This window comes from Simochromis diagramma, unplaced genomic scaffold (assembly GCF_900408965.1).
Source record: "Simochromis diagramma unplaced genomic scaffold, fSimDia1.1 OVJJ01000216.1, whole genome shotgun sequence".
Taxonomy (NCBI): Eukaryota; Metazoa; Chordata; class Actinopteri; order Cichliformes; family Cichlidae; genus Simochromis; species Simochromis diagramma.
Window position 1 is genome coordinate 16,878,275 of NW_024386883.1, and position 18,222 is coordinate 16,896,496.

The 18,222-nt window shown below is 42.9% G+C and overlaps 1 protein-coding gene across 3 annotated transcripts in view; it reads left to right on the forward strand.

Annotated features, from left to right (window-relative positions):
* Nucleotides 1-18,222, forward strand: part of klf8 (Kruppel-like factor 8) — an 84,621-nt gene that overhangs the window by 60,713 nt on the left and 5,686 nt on the right. For 2 of the 3 annotated variants that reach the window (XM_040032514.1, XM_040032512.1), the window contains exons 3-6: nucleotides 6,257-6,508; nucleotides 6,600-6,834; nucleotides 15,434-15,545; nucleotides 17,790-17,929. In XM_040032514.1, coding sequence (XP_039888448.1) covers nucleotides 6,257-6,508; nucleotides 6,600-6,834; nucleotides 15,434-15,545; nucleotides 17,790-17,929 — 739 coding nt within the window. The remainder of the gene's footprint in view (nucleotides 1-6,256; nucleotides 6,509-6,599; nucleotides 6,835-15,433; nucleotides 15,546-17,789; nucleotides 17,930-18,222) is intronic. The other variant, XM_040032513.1, reaches the window with a different exon arrangement.

Here is an 18,222-nt window from a genome sequence, read left to right on the forward strand (position 1 = left end):
TGTTTTCAATCAGAGATGCAAGCTTAACATTTTCTGTGGCTTGACACACGACTTGATGAACCTGAATCTTTGTACTGAAGCACCTGCTAATTGGAAAGCTAGTAGAATGCTAATGATACTTCTGAGGCTTTATTTACAACAGCTGTAGCAGAAAGACCAGCTTATTATGCCTACACATGGCAAAATCACGTACAATAGCAGCATTAATTATGAGACGAATGCTGTTTGCAACAGATGCATAATTAGTTATTGTGGCTTTTAATTGGGTTCCTCTGATCACCTTCACACATTTCCTTTTATGACTTAACCAAAAAGCTGCGAGATGTCATGGTTTACACTGTGAGCGCGTCTGAAGTTGGATTTTTCTTGCTGTGCACATTTATGCACACCTGTGCTGCGAGCTTTATAGGCAGGCTGTCCTGTGTAGGTGTATGAGGTGAACAAGTTACTAAGCACCCAGGATATCAACACTGGCAACTCCTAATAGGTAACATTAGACTGAGAGTCAACACTGACTGTGGCTAAGACTGAGCTGTGCTAGTATCAGCCTGCTAACAGGTGGGTGAAGCAGAGAGAGAGAAGCAGAAGGGAGTGTGCTTTAATCCAGGGTGGGGGCACTTGGTGTTGCACTGGGTGGGTAAGGATTTAAGGGGTGGAGCTGCAAAGCTGTGCCTGTGGTTAATGTCTTCCCCAGCTGTTGTTTATTCTCTCCATGTCCATATCTGACTTCACACTTCATATACTCAAGTGTGCAAACACACACAAATGGAAATGGCTGTCTGCAAGTGCCTAAACATATAAATTCTGTACACACAGGCACTGGAAATCACAACGAATCCACGCCAGATATGCCTCTTACTTAATTTCTGCTCGCTCCTTCTGTTTTTCCTCCATTTCCATCTCCGTCCTCCGTTCTCTCTGCTCGTATACAAGCAGTCACCGTGTGTCTGTCTCGCCTCGGGACCTATTGATTTCTTCCTGTTAGAAAAAAGACAACATTTAAACATCAGACTTAGAGGCCTCAGAGGAGCTAGCTTTGTTGTTTCTTTCCCTCTGTGTGTGCTCTGTGTGTTCTGTTGTTTTCTTTTCACCACAGCAGATCGTGTTCCCCACCGATGACCAGCGCAGGTGCAGCACGGGTAGTGTTACAAAGTCACCATCGGTCTCTTTTTTCACCATTTGGAAAATAACATTTTCCACAACAACCCAGGAACTTAAAGTCTTTGTAAGCTGATATTGATACTAGTGTTTAAAGCATAAACTGTATAAAAAAGATGGGTGGATTTGACTGAAAAACCAAGGGGCTCTGACTCCAATATGGTAGCGCTTGTAAATCACAAAGTGGGCCTGCTGTAAAGCAAACTCGTCTTTATCATCCTTTTTGACTCTAATGGGGACCGTAATTCAAAAAGGAACATTGTGTTGTAATAAATACGACTTGAAACTAAAACTAATGACCATAAACTCATCAGGAACGTGTTTACTGAGGCCACAGATCAGCGACCCGAGGGCCATTTTCTTGTAGACAGTTTTATAGATGGGCTTTCTTCTGCACTTAGTTTCACACTGCTGGCCAAGGTAACTTTACTATTCAGACATCCTTTTTATACAGTCTATGTTATAAAGTGATATTTAGCCTGACAGTTGGTGCTGATACCAGTCCATATTCTTTTGTTTATTGGGTTTTAGTTATTTCCCCTCTTTCTGTCAGGTGAGATGGCTTTAGTTTAAAAAGCAAGTTTTAACGTCAGCTGTTGGCAACATTCAACCTTTAACAAGCACCTAACATAACCGACGAATATCAACCACTAAATACGGAGTTATTACTTTCTCATAAGCTGACATCAATCAACAAGATAGCTGATACCAATATTTGATACTACTTACAAACGACTTAAAAACTCTCCAGATTATAAAATTGGAGCAAAAACAGTGACTTTGAGCGAGGATGCGCTCTCTGTATCAAAGGCAGTTTCTCAGTGCGACTTTGTGCGACTTTGTTATAGAGGGCTGTCACAGTTTACCCCACTTGTCATGTAACTTGACATCAATAAATTATGTGGCTGCTGACAGTCGAGCATGATCGGCCTGTCAGGAGTCTACCTCTCATGTTTAGCGTCACCTGTTAGCTCTTTGTTAGACAGCCAGAAAGTGTGCTTTTCATTTGATCGAGTTGGTAAAGAATTCCCTGCTTGTGTACTCAAAAATATCGCCACGCAGTGTCCTCTCTGAACACATGAGGTTACTTATAGCCGAGCTGCATTGCAGCTGCAAATCGCTCATTATTTGATCTGTATGAAGCCGGGATTAAAGTCCTCTGGACATTTTACATCTTCTTCTCTCTGCCGGGCTTCCTCACCACTACAGCTGCTCCCCACTTTCATTCAAGTTAGAGATCACATGAATTAATTGCACGGCGAACACTGTGTGACCCATTTTATGATGGAGCAGATGAACTGACAAGTGTAGGGTGTGTGTGTGTGGGGGGGGGGGACGGAGCTCCACTGCAACAGTAAAGGTTTTTCCGTGTATCGTTCTGACATGTCGGGTTCACTTTTTAAAGGCTTGCAGCTTTGTGTGGCAGATTGTTGCCATCGTGTCATTTTAACGACCTCGTGCAGAGATCTAGAGGAAGCTGCCTAGATTCTTTAAGCCATCATTTATTCATATTTACATGCAATTCATGCTGGAAATATTCGGACAGTCGCACGGTGTTTGTAATTTTGCAGCCATCGCAATAGATTTTAGCAGCCCGAAAGTTTATGAAGGAAGACGATTCTTAGTAAATCTCCCGATCTCAGTCCAGTGGAGCATTACTGAGGGAGGGAAGGAAGACTCCAGGCAGAAGGGCATTTCCTGCACGCACTTATAAACATTAACATTTTATTTCGATCGCGGTTTTGAGTTTAAACTGAAAGTGAGGTGTTCAGTTTCGGCTTAAATGATACTTTACAAATTTTTTGTGGTGGCATACGGAGCTCAAATTGTGCCAGTGTCCAAACACAAACTGTTTCTGCTGTTCATTCCCTTAAAAAAAAAAAAAAAAAAGGCCCGAGCTTCAGACATTTCAGAAAAACTGTCCTGAAATCCTGACTTGCAGAAATGATGTCCTTCAGATTTCCTGTTTTTAAAAGTCTATCAGCTCTTCAATATTTGCAAACATCAATGGTATTTGAAAATACTACTGGGTGATTGATCCATACTATAATATACTGATGATGTATTATGAAACCTGGCTGTGTTATTATCGATAATATGCATTCTCTGCAACTGAATATCAGTTTCTGACCGAAGGATTGAAAGATCATTTTTGACTTTTATAGTAAAAACACCAAGAGCTTAAACCAAAGCTGATGGCAAAGTGTGGCTTAAAAACTTTTAAATAGGAGAATAGTTTATACATTTAATCAAGGACATTTATTGGGGGAAACAAAGCCACCGCTTTGACGCAGAGCGGGATATTAAATTGTGAGGAAAGAGCTCTTTTACATCCTCGCTCTTAAGCTAATCACTCTGTCTTCATAGAAAGTGTTTCTTCCTTTGTGGCCCCTCTTTCTTCCCTTCCATCTCCCTTCCTCTGAGATCAGAGCTCGCGGGCATCCGGAGGGGGTTTTATTTTCTTTTTCTGTCTCTTTTTTTTATATTGGACTTCAGCCTTTCAGTCTCTTCTTTTGAGGATTTCGCACAGAGTTGTGGGTTTAATCTGAGCAGCTGTGAAAAGAGGAAAAGTGGAGGGGAGAGGAAAATCGAAAAGAAGAAGAAGGGGGGAAAAAAAAGAGCGAGTGGGTAGAAATGAAGCCAGTGAGGGATGAAAGGGTGAGGTGGTGAAGAAAAACAAGGGTGTGGTTGATGTAAAGAGCGAGAGATGCTGGAAGGAGAGGAGGGATGTGACAGACAGAGAGAGAGAGAGAAAGGTGAAAGGGGTGTGGTCGTGATAGAGAGAGCGAAAAGAAAGGAGTGAGGAGAGGCGGGGCTGAAGCAATGGAAAGACGAGTGGACCGGGAGGGAAATGGAAGGGAGTTGGTGGTGGGTGGGGAACGAGTGGAAAAACATGGAGTCAGCTGATGGCTCCCAGTTTCCATGGCAACGCTTGGCCTTTCCCACCCACTCTCTTTCTCTCTCTTTCTCCTGTCTCGTTCTGTGCCTCACCCACTCCCTCACTTCTTTCACACTTCATTTTCTTTTCAGTTTTTTTCCCTTTTTTTAAAGACCGTCTCAGTATAATCACGTTACAGCCCAGCTTCTCTTCGCCCATCTCCTCTCTTTTTTTTTTTTTGTCCTACCTTCTCATCTTCTCTCTCCTTTCTTTTTCTTATTTGCCTATAAAGTGCTCCTTAAATCCCTCCTCACCTAAGCCGAGTTTCACGCAGGTGCGGCATGTTCCTTTCCTTTCCTTTCCTCGCTCATTACTTTGTTTTGTTTTTTTTTTTGCTTGTTCAAGCCCACTGCATTAGACCACAGTGTAGAAGGTGAGCATTGATATGGATTAACCATTGCAAATCGTATCTACAAACAAAAATCAAGACGCTAATCTATTTTAAATCTTCACGTGTCCTGTAATGCTGTGAAAAGGGGGACAAAGCAGAACAACAGGTTTGCTCTGTTGTAACTCTGGCTATTTGGACGTGATGCTCACCGACAGGGGAAAGTTGTTTACCACTTATATTTGTGCCGATGCCACTGCCACAGCCTCCAGCTGAACTGTGTGACCCGATAAAAGGGCGTAGCAGAGTCTCCACCCTCTCCTCCTCACCCAGAGCCAAACTGTGCTCAGCTGAACTGGACGGAGGCCAACTCCCGGACTGGAGGCTCGCTGCTGCTCCCTCTCGCTCCAGTTCTCCCGTGTCTCTTTCACTCTTCCTGTGTCTTTCTTTCTTTTTTCTTTTTTTTAACTCTCTCCCTCTCACACAGTACCAGTCTCTCTCTGTACCCATGCAGCCCTTCACTCTCTTCTGTCTCCCTCACTTTCTCCTCCGCCCCCCCCACCCAGTGTACCACACTGCAGCCATTGTTCCCTGTGCTTTCGAGCTGCATGGCAGCCGAGTCCTGGCTCGCTGTAGATGCAAAGGGACAATATGAAAAACCACAATGCCTGTTATAAGAAAGCATTTTCCTTTGCATGAAGCATTTCTTCAAAGCAAACCTTAACCAATCGCTGTCTGTCTTCATTGACTGAAGAATGAGGTCAGGCCATGAAAGATGTATGCCCAAAGGGTTGAGGAGGTTGCAGAAGCATCTCTCATTCCATAATTTTCTTTTAATTATATTTTAAATTCTTCTCCTATGGCTGACGCGTCTGACTACTACAGTACCCACGAGTCTCAGCATCATTCGTTATGTATCAAGCCTGTGATAAAAGTATACCATCATATTTCCTAATATGATCCTGGCATTGCGTTTGAGTCGGAGAATGAATTGTTCTACTCTTGTGACTATTGATGAAAGTGCACACTTTGGTTTTTCCTGGTGAAATTTGGTGAATGTTTTACACAAAAATAGGTAGCATTTGTTATTTGATAGCATTTGTTATTTGCACATTGGATGATGGTCCTGATGACAACCAGCAGTGTTTCTCTTCCATCCTGCCCAGTATTTTACACCTTATCTGCTCACAAATATATGCATTAATGGTGTTCTTTGCCATGACCGTGTAACACACAGAATGACTGCAAAGCAGAGAGAGATACAAAGATTCAAGGTCACCTGTTGTATTCATAACCAGCGCTGTATTTGCATGGACTCTAGTAGAGTAGCTTTGCATGATTTGATTCAGAATAATCTCCAGTAATCTTACAGCTTGATGGGCCTTGATGTAGCCACTGCCTCAGTTCTCTCTTTCAGGCTCTTAAGCTACTTGTTTTTGATTTTTGCCCCAAACAACAGTAAAAATGAGCATCTACCATTGTATCAGTGTGTAATATTAGGTCCCTGTTTAACTACTGTTTCCTCTGCTGTTGTGTTCATTACTGTGGGTTGTTTGGCTCCTGCTGACTTTTTAAACAATAAACCAACATGCATTAGCATTTTTCTTTTTTGGCATGCTACACATAACTATGATTACTGCTTCTAATTAATATATCAGATCGCTCTCCTTTGAGAATAAAAATCTAATTATGTTGAGGATATAAGTTGCCAGGTTTAGAGTAAAATCTGGAATAAAACCAGTCAACTTTAGTTTGCTGAAGCTGAGTTATCGCTTTGTCCTTTTTCTTTCTAACCTTTTCTTATATCTTCTTGTCCACCGTGTTCTCTCTAGCAGGCAGATATAGGTGATGACGGCTCACAGCCGAAAGACCTGAAGGTGAAGAAGGAGTGCAAGACGGAGCCCTCCTCGCCTCATCCGAGCCCCACTGAGGACCAGACTGAGCCCGTTGACCTTTCGCTCAACAAACCTCGCTCCGCTTCGACAACGAGCACCACAGTCAACCCAGCTCCCAGCAGCGCTGTGACCCAGCCCAGCCTGTCAGCCACACCTGTCCCCTCTGCGGTACAATCGATAGGCTCCATGGTAACTATAAACTCCTACCTTCTGTGGATTTAGAAGTGTAAGGCGCGGTAGAGTTACAACCACTCATTTTCATCGCTTCTTTTCTCTCCAGGTCCTCTCTCCAGGATCCATCTTAGCCACGCAGGGCGCTGGAGGCCAGCAGATTCTCCACGTTATCCATACAATCCCCTCAGTGACCATGCCCAGCAAGGTGGGTCAGCTGCAGACCATCCCTGTGGTGGTGCAGTCGCTGCCTGTTGTCTACACCACCATGCCTACTGACGGTGTCGCCACAGCAGCCATTACGGTGCCGCTGATAGGCAGTGATGGGCGCTCTGAAGGATCTGGTGAGTGTACAGTCATAAGCTCCAAGGGGGCAACACCAGTGCAGTATAGCTTCTGCTTTTAGCAACAATTGTCTGTTTCATATAGACCACTTTCAGTCTTCAGTTGCCTAAATATCCAGACTTTGTACTAAATAAGATCACAGGGTTTATAAATACAGTATATCAGTCAACATGAGCTCGCTCATTGACAGCTCTGTGTGATAATGTCAGCTGACAGGGTTTGCTAATGTTTGCACTTGTCGTTTGGCTTAGTTAGCAAGGTGCATCTGCAATCACTGCAACATGCATTTCCACTGCATTAAACGTCGTGCCTTAAAACAATATATACATTCGAAAGTGCAGCTGGATGAGGAATAGAAACCAAACTTGAACCTATAGGCTGGAGTCGAGGGGAGTTCACTCCGTTTCGGAGGCAGGCTCAAGGGGACGTTAGAGGAACTGCAGTTTTTGGTTAGGCTTCTTTTTTTTAACCCCATATTCACTGTTCTTGGGTTGGATAGACTGGTTGGTCTAACCAGTCAGGAGCCAGTGATGTAGTTCAACATGAGGCAATAACCAGCCTGCATAGCCCGTGTTGATCTAACACAGGTTTGGTGCAATCTTGGAGATTTTGTTTTCTTGCTCTTGCAAAAGAAACATGACATCACCTTTCTTAACATTAAAATAAAACTTGGCTTTGCATACTCAAATTTAGCACCGTGCTAAATATTGGCCAATGTATTCTACTGGATCTAAGAGTCTTATGTTGGTTGTTTTTTGTGTTTGTTTTTTAAGGAGTTGTACAGTCATGAAGCAAAGGTTGAGTTCTTACATGAAACCACACAAATAACCTCTGAATCCAGGATATTATTTAAAGGTGCAGTCTCAGAAACTTAGAATTAAACCTTTAAGAATACAAAGGAGCAGGCACTGCTTTGTAGAGCCACCATGTTGACTTGCCATCTTGATTTACATCCCTCCACCTCCCTCCACTAAGATAAGGATCATACCTATTTTTTTATCAGCCCTTCACCAAGTAAGTGAAAGGAAATTTGAAAACTGCAAAAACTGCAATAATTCTGTTATTAATGCTTGTAGTTTTGCATTTTGGCTGTTATGAGAAGCAGACTAAATCATGCATTTAAACGGGGGTAGGAAGATGTTTTACTTTGCAGTGACAGAGCATTTTAGAACCTCTTTCTTTCTTTAATGTGCCATGTTGAAACAGGATGTTAAGAAGGAACGTGGCACCGCGAATGTTTATTTAATATGTCGCAATATCTGTAATGAAAATACTTGTAATTTGAGATGAGCGGTAGACCTCTCCTCTTTAATGTCAGTCTTCCTCTTTTGACTGTCACGCCTGGCGTTGCATGGTTCTGTCACCGCTGCTTAAACTGTCATTTATGGAGGTGGGGGGGGATCTCAGTCTCAGTGGAACACAGCGTTTCTCCCAAAGGAGCTGGTGTCTGTTTGTGGTTGGTGATATGTTTGATTTGCCTTCTGTCTGCCTGTCTATCTTTGTCATTCTGGAAATTCTCCATATGTGCCAGATGATTGATGGCGTCGTCTAAATGTGGAAAACTGCAGAGAGAATTGTTACATATGTTGCAGAGAAGTGGCTAAAATTCTTCAGTGAGCCTCTGAGCAGCTGATTTTTCTCATATTCTGTAATGTAAAAAGCCAAGAATGCCCCACGTGTGCTAAAATAGTCATGTACAAGCTGACTACTTAGCATTTGTCTGGACTCTTATTAGTCAGCAGTGTCTTAACCTCCCAAGTGTTCCTGTCGGTGTTCACTAAACAACAGCAAATGTCTGTCAATCCCTGTGTCCACACGACCGGACGCTCGACATTTGCCCAGGCAAGCAGGCAAAATAGACCTCCGCCCCTTTAACTGCAGTCGAGTCCCTGGGCAAAGTCGGCAGAGTTCACCTGGACTCTGATTCACAACAACACAGTCTGGACTGAGGAATGTAAACGAGGCAGGCGGTGAATCTCAGAAGAGTCTGCAGCACACAGACTGGCCTGAAGATGCTCTCAGACTGTTACTCATCCATGCCGGGAGCTGTTGTGTGTTTGTGTTTTGATTAACGTTTTTGACCTTTTCCCAGTTTGTCTAAAACCCCTTTTAGAAAATACAAAATACCCAATACATTAAATAATATGACCGTAAATGCTCTAGCAATGTTAAAAGATAAGATTGATGTTTATTTTTTAATTAGCGTTTAATCAGCATTTATTTATTTATATTTGTTCTAATCTCTGTGTTTGTTTATGTTTGCACGAAGCACCTCGCGTCTGCAACAGCAGCAGTTTCATGACTGAAGGCAACTACTTTGTTTATTATTTGCGGCGTCAGTCAAGCAACAGGCAGAAAGTTAAACACGAGTCACGCCGAATGGCTGCTCGCTCGTTTGCGTTCTGAAGCGCAAACTCGTAGAGGAACGAGAAAGAAAGTACAGATAGACACAAGTCAGGAGGAAATGAAACATAGTACAATAAACTGAAGTATACTGTAAACAAATGAAGTGTGAGGGTAACTAAAGCTACACTGTGTTCAAATGGATTCAGAAAATACGAATAAATGATGATATGACATAAAAAAATGTGTACAAAAAAAAATGAATTCTACACAACAACTTAGGTTACTTTTAATAAACAAATCAGTGCTTACCATTATATGTTACATTGTTTTTAATCATTTAAATTTTTATTTAATATATTGAACAGTTATTGTTTTTGTTTAATATTGATTTTGGCAGCTTTGGTCCTCCGTACATACAGTATGTTACATAATTACAGGTCACATTGTGCTGACTTGCACAATATTATTGCAGGAAATAGTTTTCTTTATGAACATAATACTAATTTAGGGCAGTATTGTGGCGCGGTGTCAGAGTGGTTAGCACTGTTGACTGATAGCAAGAAGGTCCTGGGTTTGAATCCGATCTGATGGGCTTGGGTTCTCTGCGAGTGCTCTGGCTTCCTTTCACAGTCCAAACACACGCAGTCAGTCGGGTGATTATTATAAAAGCATAAATGAGCCGACACACCTCTCAGAGTCCACGCTTTGTAAGCTTTGCCTGTAGACTCTATGCTCTCGTCACAGCATCCATCAAACACGTATCCTACTGTCGCTCTGCTAAGACACGCATTGTTTACTTGCTCGCACAGAAAGCTGTTGTGTAGTGGATGGGGATCACAGGGCTGGAGGGCAGAGGCGGAGAGTAAAAAAGTTAAAGTTCAATGAATGTTTTTCTGAAGTTTTCTTATGTTTTTTGCTTGATGCTCAATAGTAACCAGTCATCCTCCTCTGGTTAAAAGATGTAGTTTTGTTGTTTTGCATTTACGTGTCTAGCTCTGTTGATTTTTACGTCCTGTTTGGTGTCTTCGTGGGGAGTTTTTGATGCTGCACACAGCAAACTTCAGAAACTCAGGATGTATCTATATTTGAAATTCCAGCCTGAGGGCTGTCATATGTATGCTTACTGCTATTGAAGGTAACCGTGATAGTTGTTTTGGTTCTGATACTGACTCTCTCTACATCTGCCTTTATTCCTATTTTGAGCTAAATTCATTTGCCAAGAAGAGACAAGACGCACCTTACTGACAACATTTTTTTTTCTTTTTTTTTGGTTGGTTGTTTTTTTTTCCAAAGAGTCTTTGTTTAAACTTCTTTTAAACGGGTACAGAAATTCTAATATTGTGACAGCCCCTCCAAAAATTTGATATAGGGTTAGCCTAAGGGGTTTGGGGTTGGAGAAGTATTATTTCAGTCCACCCCTGCTCCTTTATTACCTTTCTATTAGATCAAGTAGAACAGAATTCAGTGAAGTAATAACAAGCCCTTTTGTAATTTTTGCTGCCATTGTAACAAAGCTGCTGGTTTGGTGACAGCACAATATCTGATATCCTTTATCTTTGATTCGTTGTCCTTTAAAAACCGCGATAACTGGGCACGTAAATCCTAACCTCTTGGAAAATGATGTAAATTCAGTGCACATGCCGCGTGCCAGTAGGTCAAACTAATTAGTCATCATGAAGGCCCTCTTTCTCTCCAAATAAACTGCCCACCTCTCCATAACTCATTGCCTATCTGTTTACAATTGGTATTCCTGTCAGTGAGTAATGTGCTGACATAACATCATGTTTCATGTTGACTTGCAGTCTTTCTGTATTGAAGATTAACTTTAGATCAGGCTTGTTTCTGCAGTTCTGCCCTGGTTGCCACACCTAACAGTGATGCTGCGGTGAAATTACTTAACCTGGTGATCTATATGTCTGTCTGGGGTCAGAGTTTTATTTTGTGATTTGATTGTACTTTTCATTTGACTTCAGTAAAGGAGCAAAAGCACTTTAACGACAGGTTAAGATGCAAGATACTGAGACAACACTGAGGACTGTGTAATCCACACAATATGATGTACTTAAAACTAGAAATGATCTCAAATGTTGGTAGTATGAAATGTAGGGCGACCGTGGCTCAGGCAAGCGTATCTGTAACCGGAAGGTCGCCGGTTCGATCCCTGGGCTCTCTGTCCTGGTTGTTGTGTCCTTGGGCAAGACACTTTACCCTACCGCCTACTGGTGTTGGTCAGAGGGGCCGATGGCGCGATATGGCAGCCTCGCTTCTGTCAGTCTGCCCCAGGGCAGCTGTGGTTACAACTGTAGCTTGCCTCCACCAGTGTGTGAATGTGAGAGTGAATGAATAGAGATTGACAGACCACGTGACTTTCGCGCATTGCATGCCGGGAACTCGTGGCAAAACAATCCAAGTACCGCATCAAATGCAAGCATTTGCAGCACCGCAAAACGTTCATTCTCCGGTTCCAATAAATTCTTGCTTTTTCTTTGCCCCCCCAAAAAAGGAATGTACAAAACGAAGGAGAACAATGTCGGTCCGTACAAAGACAGACTTGATGAAAAGTCAAAGAAAAGATACGAGGAAAAAAATCAAAGGAGTGAAAGGGTCAGACCCTTACGAGCACACAGAGGGACAAAATATGTTAGCGTGCTGCCCAACTTTCACCACGCTCATATTTATAATTATACGGTTCTTGGAGTGAGTGCATACACTCGTGAAGTTTAGTAACTTCCGGTCACTGCAACAAGCCCAGGTACAGTTTACCGACGGATGGGTGCAGGACCTTGAAATGCACCGTGTAGAACGAAAGACCATCGTACGTATCATAAGTTTACCAGTCTCACAAATCGTCTTCATAAATACACATTCATTAACCGTTTATTAATAGGACCTTTGAGCTCAACGATAATTAATTAGTAGTGGAAATAATTTCTGGTTCACATCACAGAAATGTAGCGGTGACAATAATATTGTATGCTGTAATCGTACTGGGCAATTAGTGATACAAAACAACTGTTTTACCCTGTGAATAAAAGTATATGTTTTTGTCAATGTACCATAATAACAGAAGCGAAACGCAATATTGTGTCAGGACAATCCATTATTTATGCACAATAAACAAAGGAGCATAGCGCGACAATTTCTGTTCAGCGCCAGACTTGCTTGTAACCTATATCACCAATTATGTTATGAAAAATGACGTATTAACTACTACAAAACACTGACCTTTGTGTAAATGCTTGGAGCAGACTAACATGTGAGCTGGAGTGTAGTGGGACGTTATATTTGGTCTGCAATCCAGGCCATCCGTCAGCTCTTTGTTACTTCGGAAACATGGCTTGAACAATATCTCTTCAACGACGTAATCCGATAACAACCGATCTCTTTACCCGTCGGCTTCCCGTGGCTGTCATGCGACCGGCTATTGCAGTTAATAATACAACAGCTTCTTGCCATTTTTTTGTGTTTCTTTTTATCGCTGTGTAACTGATTTAAATTGAAAGCCTGCGTGCGCTAGTACCTCTTGCCACGAGTTCCCAGAATTCTTTGCGGTTTTGCCCCTGAATGACGTCACATTTTCAATCTCTATAGTGGAATTGTAAAGTGCTTTGGGTGCCTTGAAAAGCGCTATATAAATGCAATCCATTATTATTATTAGAGATATTTGTGGTTGGTCTGTTAATTCTTTGGTGTAACAATGCTTCTTGACAATAAATCTTATAATGTTGGAAAGCCATTCATATCTGTTTTAATGGTGTCACATTCAAAATGGGTTGAGCAGCAAAGTTGAGTATGTGAGTTACGCTCATACATCCTTTTCTTCAACTAGCATTGCCACAAGTCAGCCAGTGTGGTTGTGTTGGCAGCAGAATAAGACGATTGGCAAGGGCAGAGAAGATTTGGCTAGTTTTTCATGGATGCAACGCACATACTCTCAACTCTGCTGCTCAACCCACAAATACATGTTCTTTAGAAATAAACAAGCTTTTCAATGGTATAAGATTCATTGCCAAAAAACATTGTTACAGCAAGGTAAAGACCCTACAATAATACAGAGAAAAGCCAACAATCACATGACCCCCCTATGAGCAAGCATAGTGCTTGTACAAATGCAGAGGGGTGTATAAACAGATGGTGAGTGAAAAAGGTTAGTGGAGAAGGAACACTCAATGCCTTCCATGCCTATTGCAGTGTAACTAAAGCAGGATTCAGCGTTACCTGATCCAGCCCTAACTACAACGGCCGTAACAGAGGAGGGGCCTGGAAGTTGAAGGCTCTGCCTCCCATTATACTTTTCCTAGGAACTACAAGTAAACCTGCAGTCTGAGAACAAAGTGCTCTATTAGGGCGATATGGTCCTATGAGGTCTTTCAGATAAGCCTGATTATTCAGGACCTTATATGTGAGTAGAAGGAGATATGTGTAAATTGGACTCTGGATTAAACAGGGAGCTGATGAAAAGAAGCCAATATGGGGCAAAAAAAGCTCTCTCTCTCTCATTCTAATCCCTGCTTTGATGGTGTTGATGGAGCAGTTTCCAGTTAACAGTTTGTTCACTGCTCAAAACATCCTCTAAACAATCTAAAGTCATCAATCAAGTGAGCGAGTGAGTGGATAACTGAAGTCGTAGTTATCCTGTAAACCTGTTTTCTGTGTACGTTTCACATCCCTGCGCTGAGAGGAAACAAAGAGCGTAGTTGTGAGCACGACGAGGGGAGCGAGCAGACAACACGGAAACTTGGATTTCTTTTTTTTTTCTTCTTCCATGCGAAGCGAACGAGCAGCAGACAGCTGACATTGGCAGCTCACGCGCCGAGTCGTCGAGTGGGAGGAGAAGGAGAAGGAGGCTAGATAGGTGGGCGCACAGCGAAGGCAGCGAGGTGAGGCGGAGAGGTGGTGGTAGGGGGGGGGGGGGGCGGTCGGGTGAGGAAGCACGAGGAGGGTCAAAAGGAGAGGAGATGGGTCGTTCTGCCTTTGAAAGAGGAAGGCAGCAGAGGAGGGTGGGGGTGGCTTTATTGTCTCCAGAGACAAAGAGCACCACTTTTTTTTTTTTTCTTTTTTGGTGCATGACCCTCCCCACACCACCACTGCCACACACACACATTCATACAGATATATATACACACTCCACCCAAATTCCTTGCGTCACCCTTCCAACCACCCCACCCCTTCTTGCTCTCTCCGGGCTGGGTGGACTTTGAACAGTGTGGCTGCCACATTCCTGCACAAAGAGGAGGAGGAGGAGGAGAAGGGGGGGGGCGCTTTGAGATCTAACAATTAATCGACCCGGCCGGATTTCATTGAAGGTGCATTAAAAATCAAAATCATACATATATAAAGTTCTCTGTCCAGTCTGGTGGCGTTTAGGTAGCATCTGGTCTCTTGTAAAGCTTTGTTTTTCTTTTTAGGCCATGAAACTAACACATCAGATAACAAGAAACTGCAATAATCTCCTTTTATACAATGACTTTTCTGATGTGGCGGTGTGACGAGGCCATCCTCCCTTTACATATTAGCTGATGAGGACATGAATTTACACTTCCAGAGCCAAACGAGCAGCTGGAAATGTCTTGAGAGTGGTTAACTCTCCGTAATCAAGAATTCAAAAGCAGGACCTTCGGTTTAAAATCTAAACGTCTTCCTTCCTTTTGTGAGAATTTCGAACAGCTTGCCAATCCTCGAGGACGCGCGCCGAAGCTTTCCGATAGCTCTGGGAAATTTGTCTTTCACTTAATTGCTAATTAGCATTGTCTGTGAGTTCAGCTTTTTTTTTTCTTCCCATTAACAGCTGTTCACATCATCTTCCTCCTGCTGTGACATTGTAAAAGGTTGTTGAAACTGAAAGTAAAAGACAACCACTGGAAGATGCTTCTTTTAATAGAAACTGGAGGCTAAAACAGGCATTTTGAGAAAGATGGAGAAAACAAGCAGACATGCAGAGGAATCCAGCGTGGGGTTTGGCCTCAGATTTGATCCATTTTGCAGCCATGCAGACCACACCTAATCCTACACACACACTTGGAGCAAGCCTTTGTCTTGCTAAGTTGCTGGAAACCAGACATTGCTGTTAAGAAGTTATTAACCCCCTGCTGTTCTATTCTCTCCGTTTCCACCCCCTACCCCCAACTTCTTTTTTTTCCTCCTCCCTCTCAATTCCATGGCCCCACAATTTTCCTTCATCTCTTTCTACCACTCTATGTCCTTCTATTCACTCTTTACACCCATCTTCCTTTCATCCTTTCCTCCCCGCAGTTCGGATCAAGCCAGGTTCAACATCTCCAGTGGAATATCAAAGTGAAAGCGATGCAGAGAGCGGTACAGAGTCTGGATCGGCTTCCATCAGCGCCCAGAGCCTTGATGCGGGGTGAGTCTTCGATGCAGATGGACGCATCAAGCACAATGTATTTAGCCACACCTGTAAAATCTTACGTGCAATCAATAAATATAAAACAAATGAAAGATGCATTCATGAAATGTTGAATGCAGGTCTTCAGACACAGTCACCCTGGTGCCCCATTATTTGGAAATGCTCAGAGCCCAGTATGAACGATTATATTTTCTAGATCTAAGGTTTCATAAGCTGATAACCACAACAATGAGCAATTAAGGATACAAAACTAGATATCAGCAGCAATTAAAATGTGATGCATTGACAGGAAAGTGGAGATAGCTCAGGGATCCTGACAGTACGCTTAAGAGTGCAGCCAACATTTTGTCTTTAACAATAAGCCAGTCAAAGCCCCGAGTTCTCCTCTAGCGAGTGGAGAGCTTGTACTTGAGAAAGGAAGTAGAGCATATTGAAACGTTATTGAATGGCCATAGTCTCAGTTCAGAACAGGAAATGGTGATCTCGCATGTTAAAGTCCAGTGGGTTTCTTTTTTTGACCCCTCCATCCACCCCAACCTCCTTCCTGCACGGTCTCTTCGCCTCTTCATCACGTTGCTTGTGCAAGTTATAAGTTGCATAATAAATAAGGTTTATTGTGGTTTCACACCTTTATCAAGTGACAGAAAACCTGGTATGCAGACTGTTGCAGACCCAGTTCTTTATTGTGAAGTGCCACTAGGGGGCAGTGTCAGATGTTTGGTACAAGGATAAGTATTTTAGATTTGTGCTCTCGATGGTTCTTTTGTGTAGCCTGACGCTGCGATGAAAGTAGAAGTCATAACAGACAAAGAATTGTGAAGCTAGATTGTTGGCTCCATGCAGGTGACTCTCCATAGCCTCTCTTTGCATAGACATAGGGTTCCTCAAATGGGCAGCAACATAGGTCTTTAAAACCTGCTTAAGTCTTGAGCTCCTGGTGGCAAGTCGAAGTACTGCAGCAGAAAAAAATTGTGACAGAAAAGCACTTTTTGGAGACGCCAACTGTAAATCAGATGTCTGCAAAACTGTCGGAAAGGCATAAATCCATGTGTAACGACTGCTGATAATAGGACTCGGCAGGGTCAGCAAGAGGGACTCTAATGCACAGCAGGGTTTATGGGAAATTCTTTCTCTGTGTGGGGGTCACCTCCCTCGCCTGCAGGCTCCTGACTAATTACATTACTGCAGCGCTGCCATGACTGGATGCTTATATAACCTTATATAACCCTCTGTACAGCAGAACACACTGGAGACGCCCAGACTGTAACACAGGAAGACAAGTGGGCGCATGTGTGCGTCGCGAGCGCTCTATAGACATAAATTAGGACGTTTAGCCCTCCAGAGGAAAGCGTGGACACGTGAAAGATTGTTTTATATCGCAGGGTAAAGGGTGGTGTGCCGCTGGAGACTGTGTTTATTAGAGAATCAGGACGTAGCTCCGGCCACACCCAGTGGGCGAGGCTGCCTGACTAACTGAAATTCAGGGTGTGGGCGTTGACAGTTTGCTCAGCGCCCTTATCTAGTGTGTGTGTGTGAGAGTGTGTGTGTGTGAGAGAGAGTGTGTGTGTGTGTGAGAGAGAGAAAGTGTGTTTCAGAGTACAAAAGTAAGTCTTTTGTGGATTTTGTGTCTTTTAAAGTGGTTTAAGGAAGATTATTTGTGATTTTCTGTGTGTGTGTGTGTGTGTGTGTGTGTGTGTGTGTGTGTGTGTGTGTGTGTGTGTGTGTGTGTGTGTGTGTGTGTGTGTGTGTGTGTTGCAGGGCAGGGCTGTCCCAGAGCAGGGGCATAAACAAGCTTATGTAATGCAGTTCACCGTCACACCTCCTTGTAAAGAGGGACATCAGCGGTGTTATTTTTTTTAGTCTTTTTGTTTCCAATCAAATGTATTTAAAGTTTGATTGCCTGTAAATATGAATATGATAATTCCCACAGCTGATTCTTGGAAAACTGAAGCATCATTTAAGAGGAAGAAGTCAAAGGTAGAAAAAGGGCGACAAAGAGGAGTGCTGATGGGTTAATTTTGAGTTTATCTCATGGGTTTAAGTTAAGAAGGGAGTAAAAAATAAGTTTAAAGGTGAAACGATTCAAGACAAATAGAGGGAAGGGGAGGAATATCGAAATGGAGCTGTGTGACTTTCTGATGCCCCCTGGTGGCTAAATCGGTGTTAAGCTCTGCTGAACATGATGAGAGAAGAAGAAGCATTTCTCAACAGAATCGTCCTTTTCCTCTTTCGGTGTCTCAGGTCGGTTATGGACTTGGAGCCCGTCGATCCAGATTCGCCAGACATCAAGAGGCGGCGGATCCACATGTGCGACTACGAAGGCTGCAAAAAAGTTTACACCAAGAGCTCCCACCTCAAAGCCCACAGGAGGATACACACAGGTGAGCTCGGCCCTAGAAACGCATCACAACAACGCCACAAATAAATCAGTGCAGTCCAGGTGTTCTTTGAAAGGAGCAGTTCATCTCCAGGTGAAGACCAGAATCATTATTTACAGATTACTGCAGGGTGATCTTTAAGGATTAAAATGGCCCCTTTAGAGAATTTAATGTAACCTCCGGTGGCTCAACATTTGTCAGTGCACAGTTCACGTCTTATCTGCTCTCAGCAGACAGTAGTTTTCCCTAATCTGAAGGAGATTAGGGAAAAAGTGCCCAATGGTATTTTTTTCAGA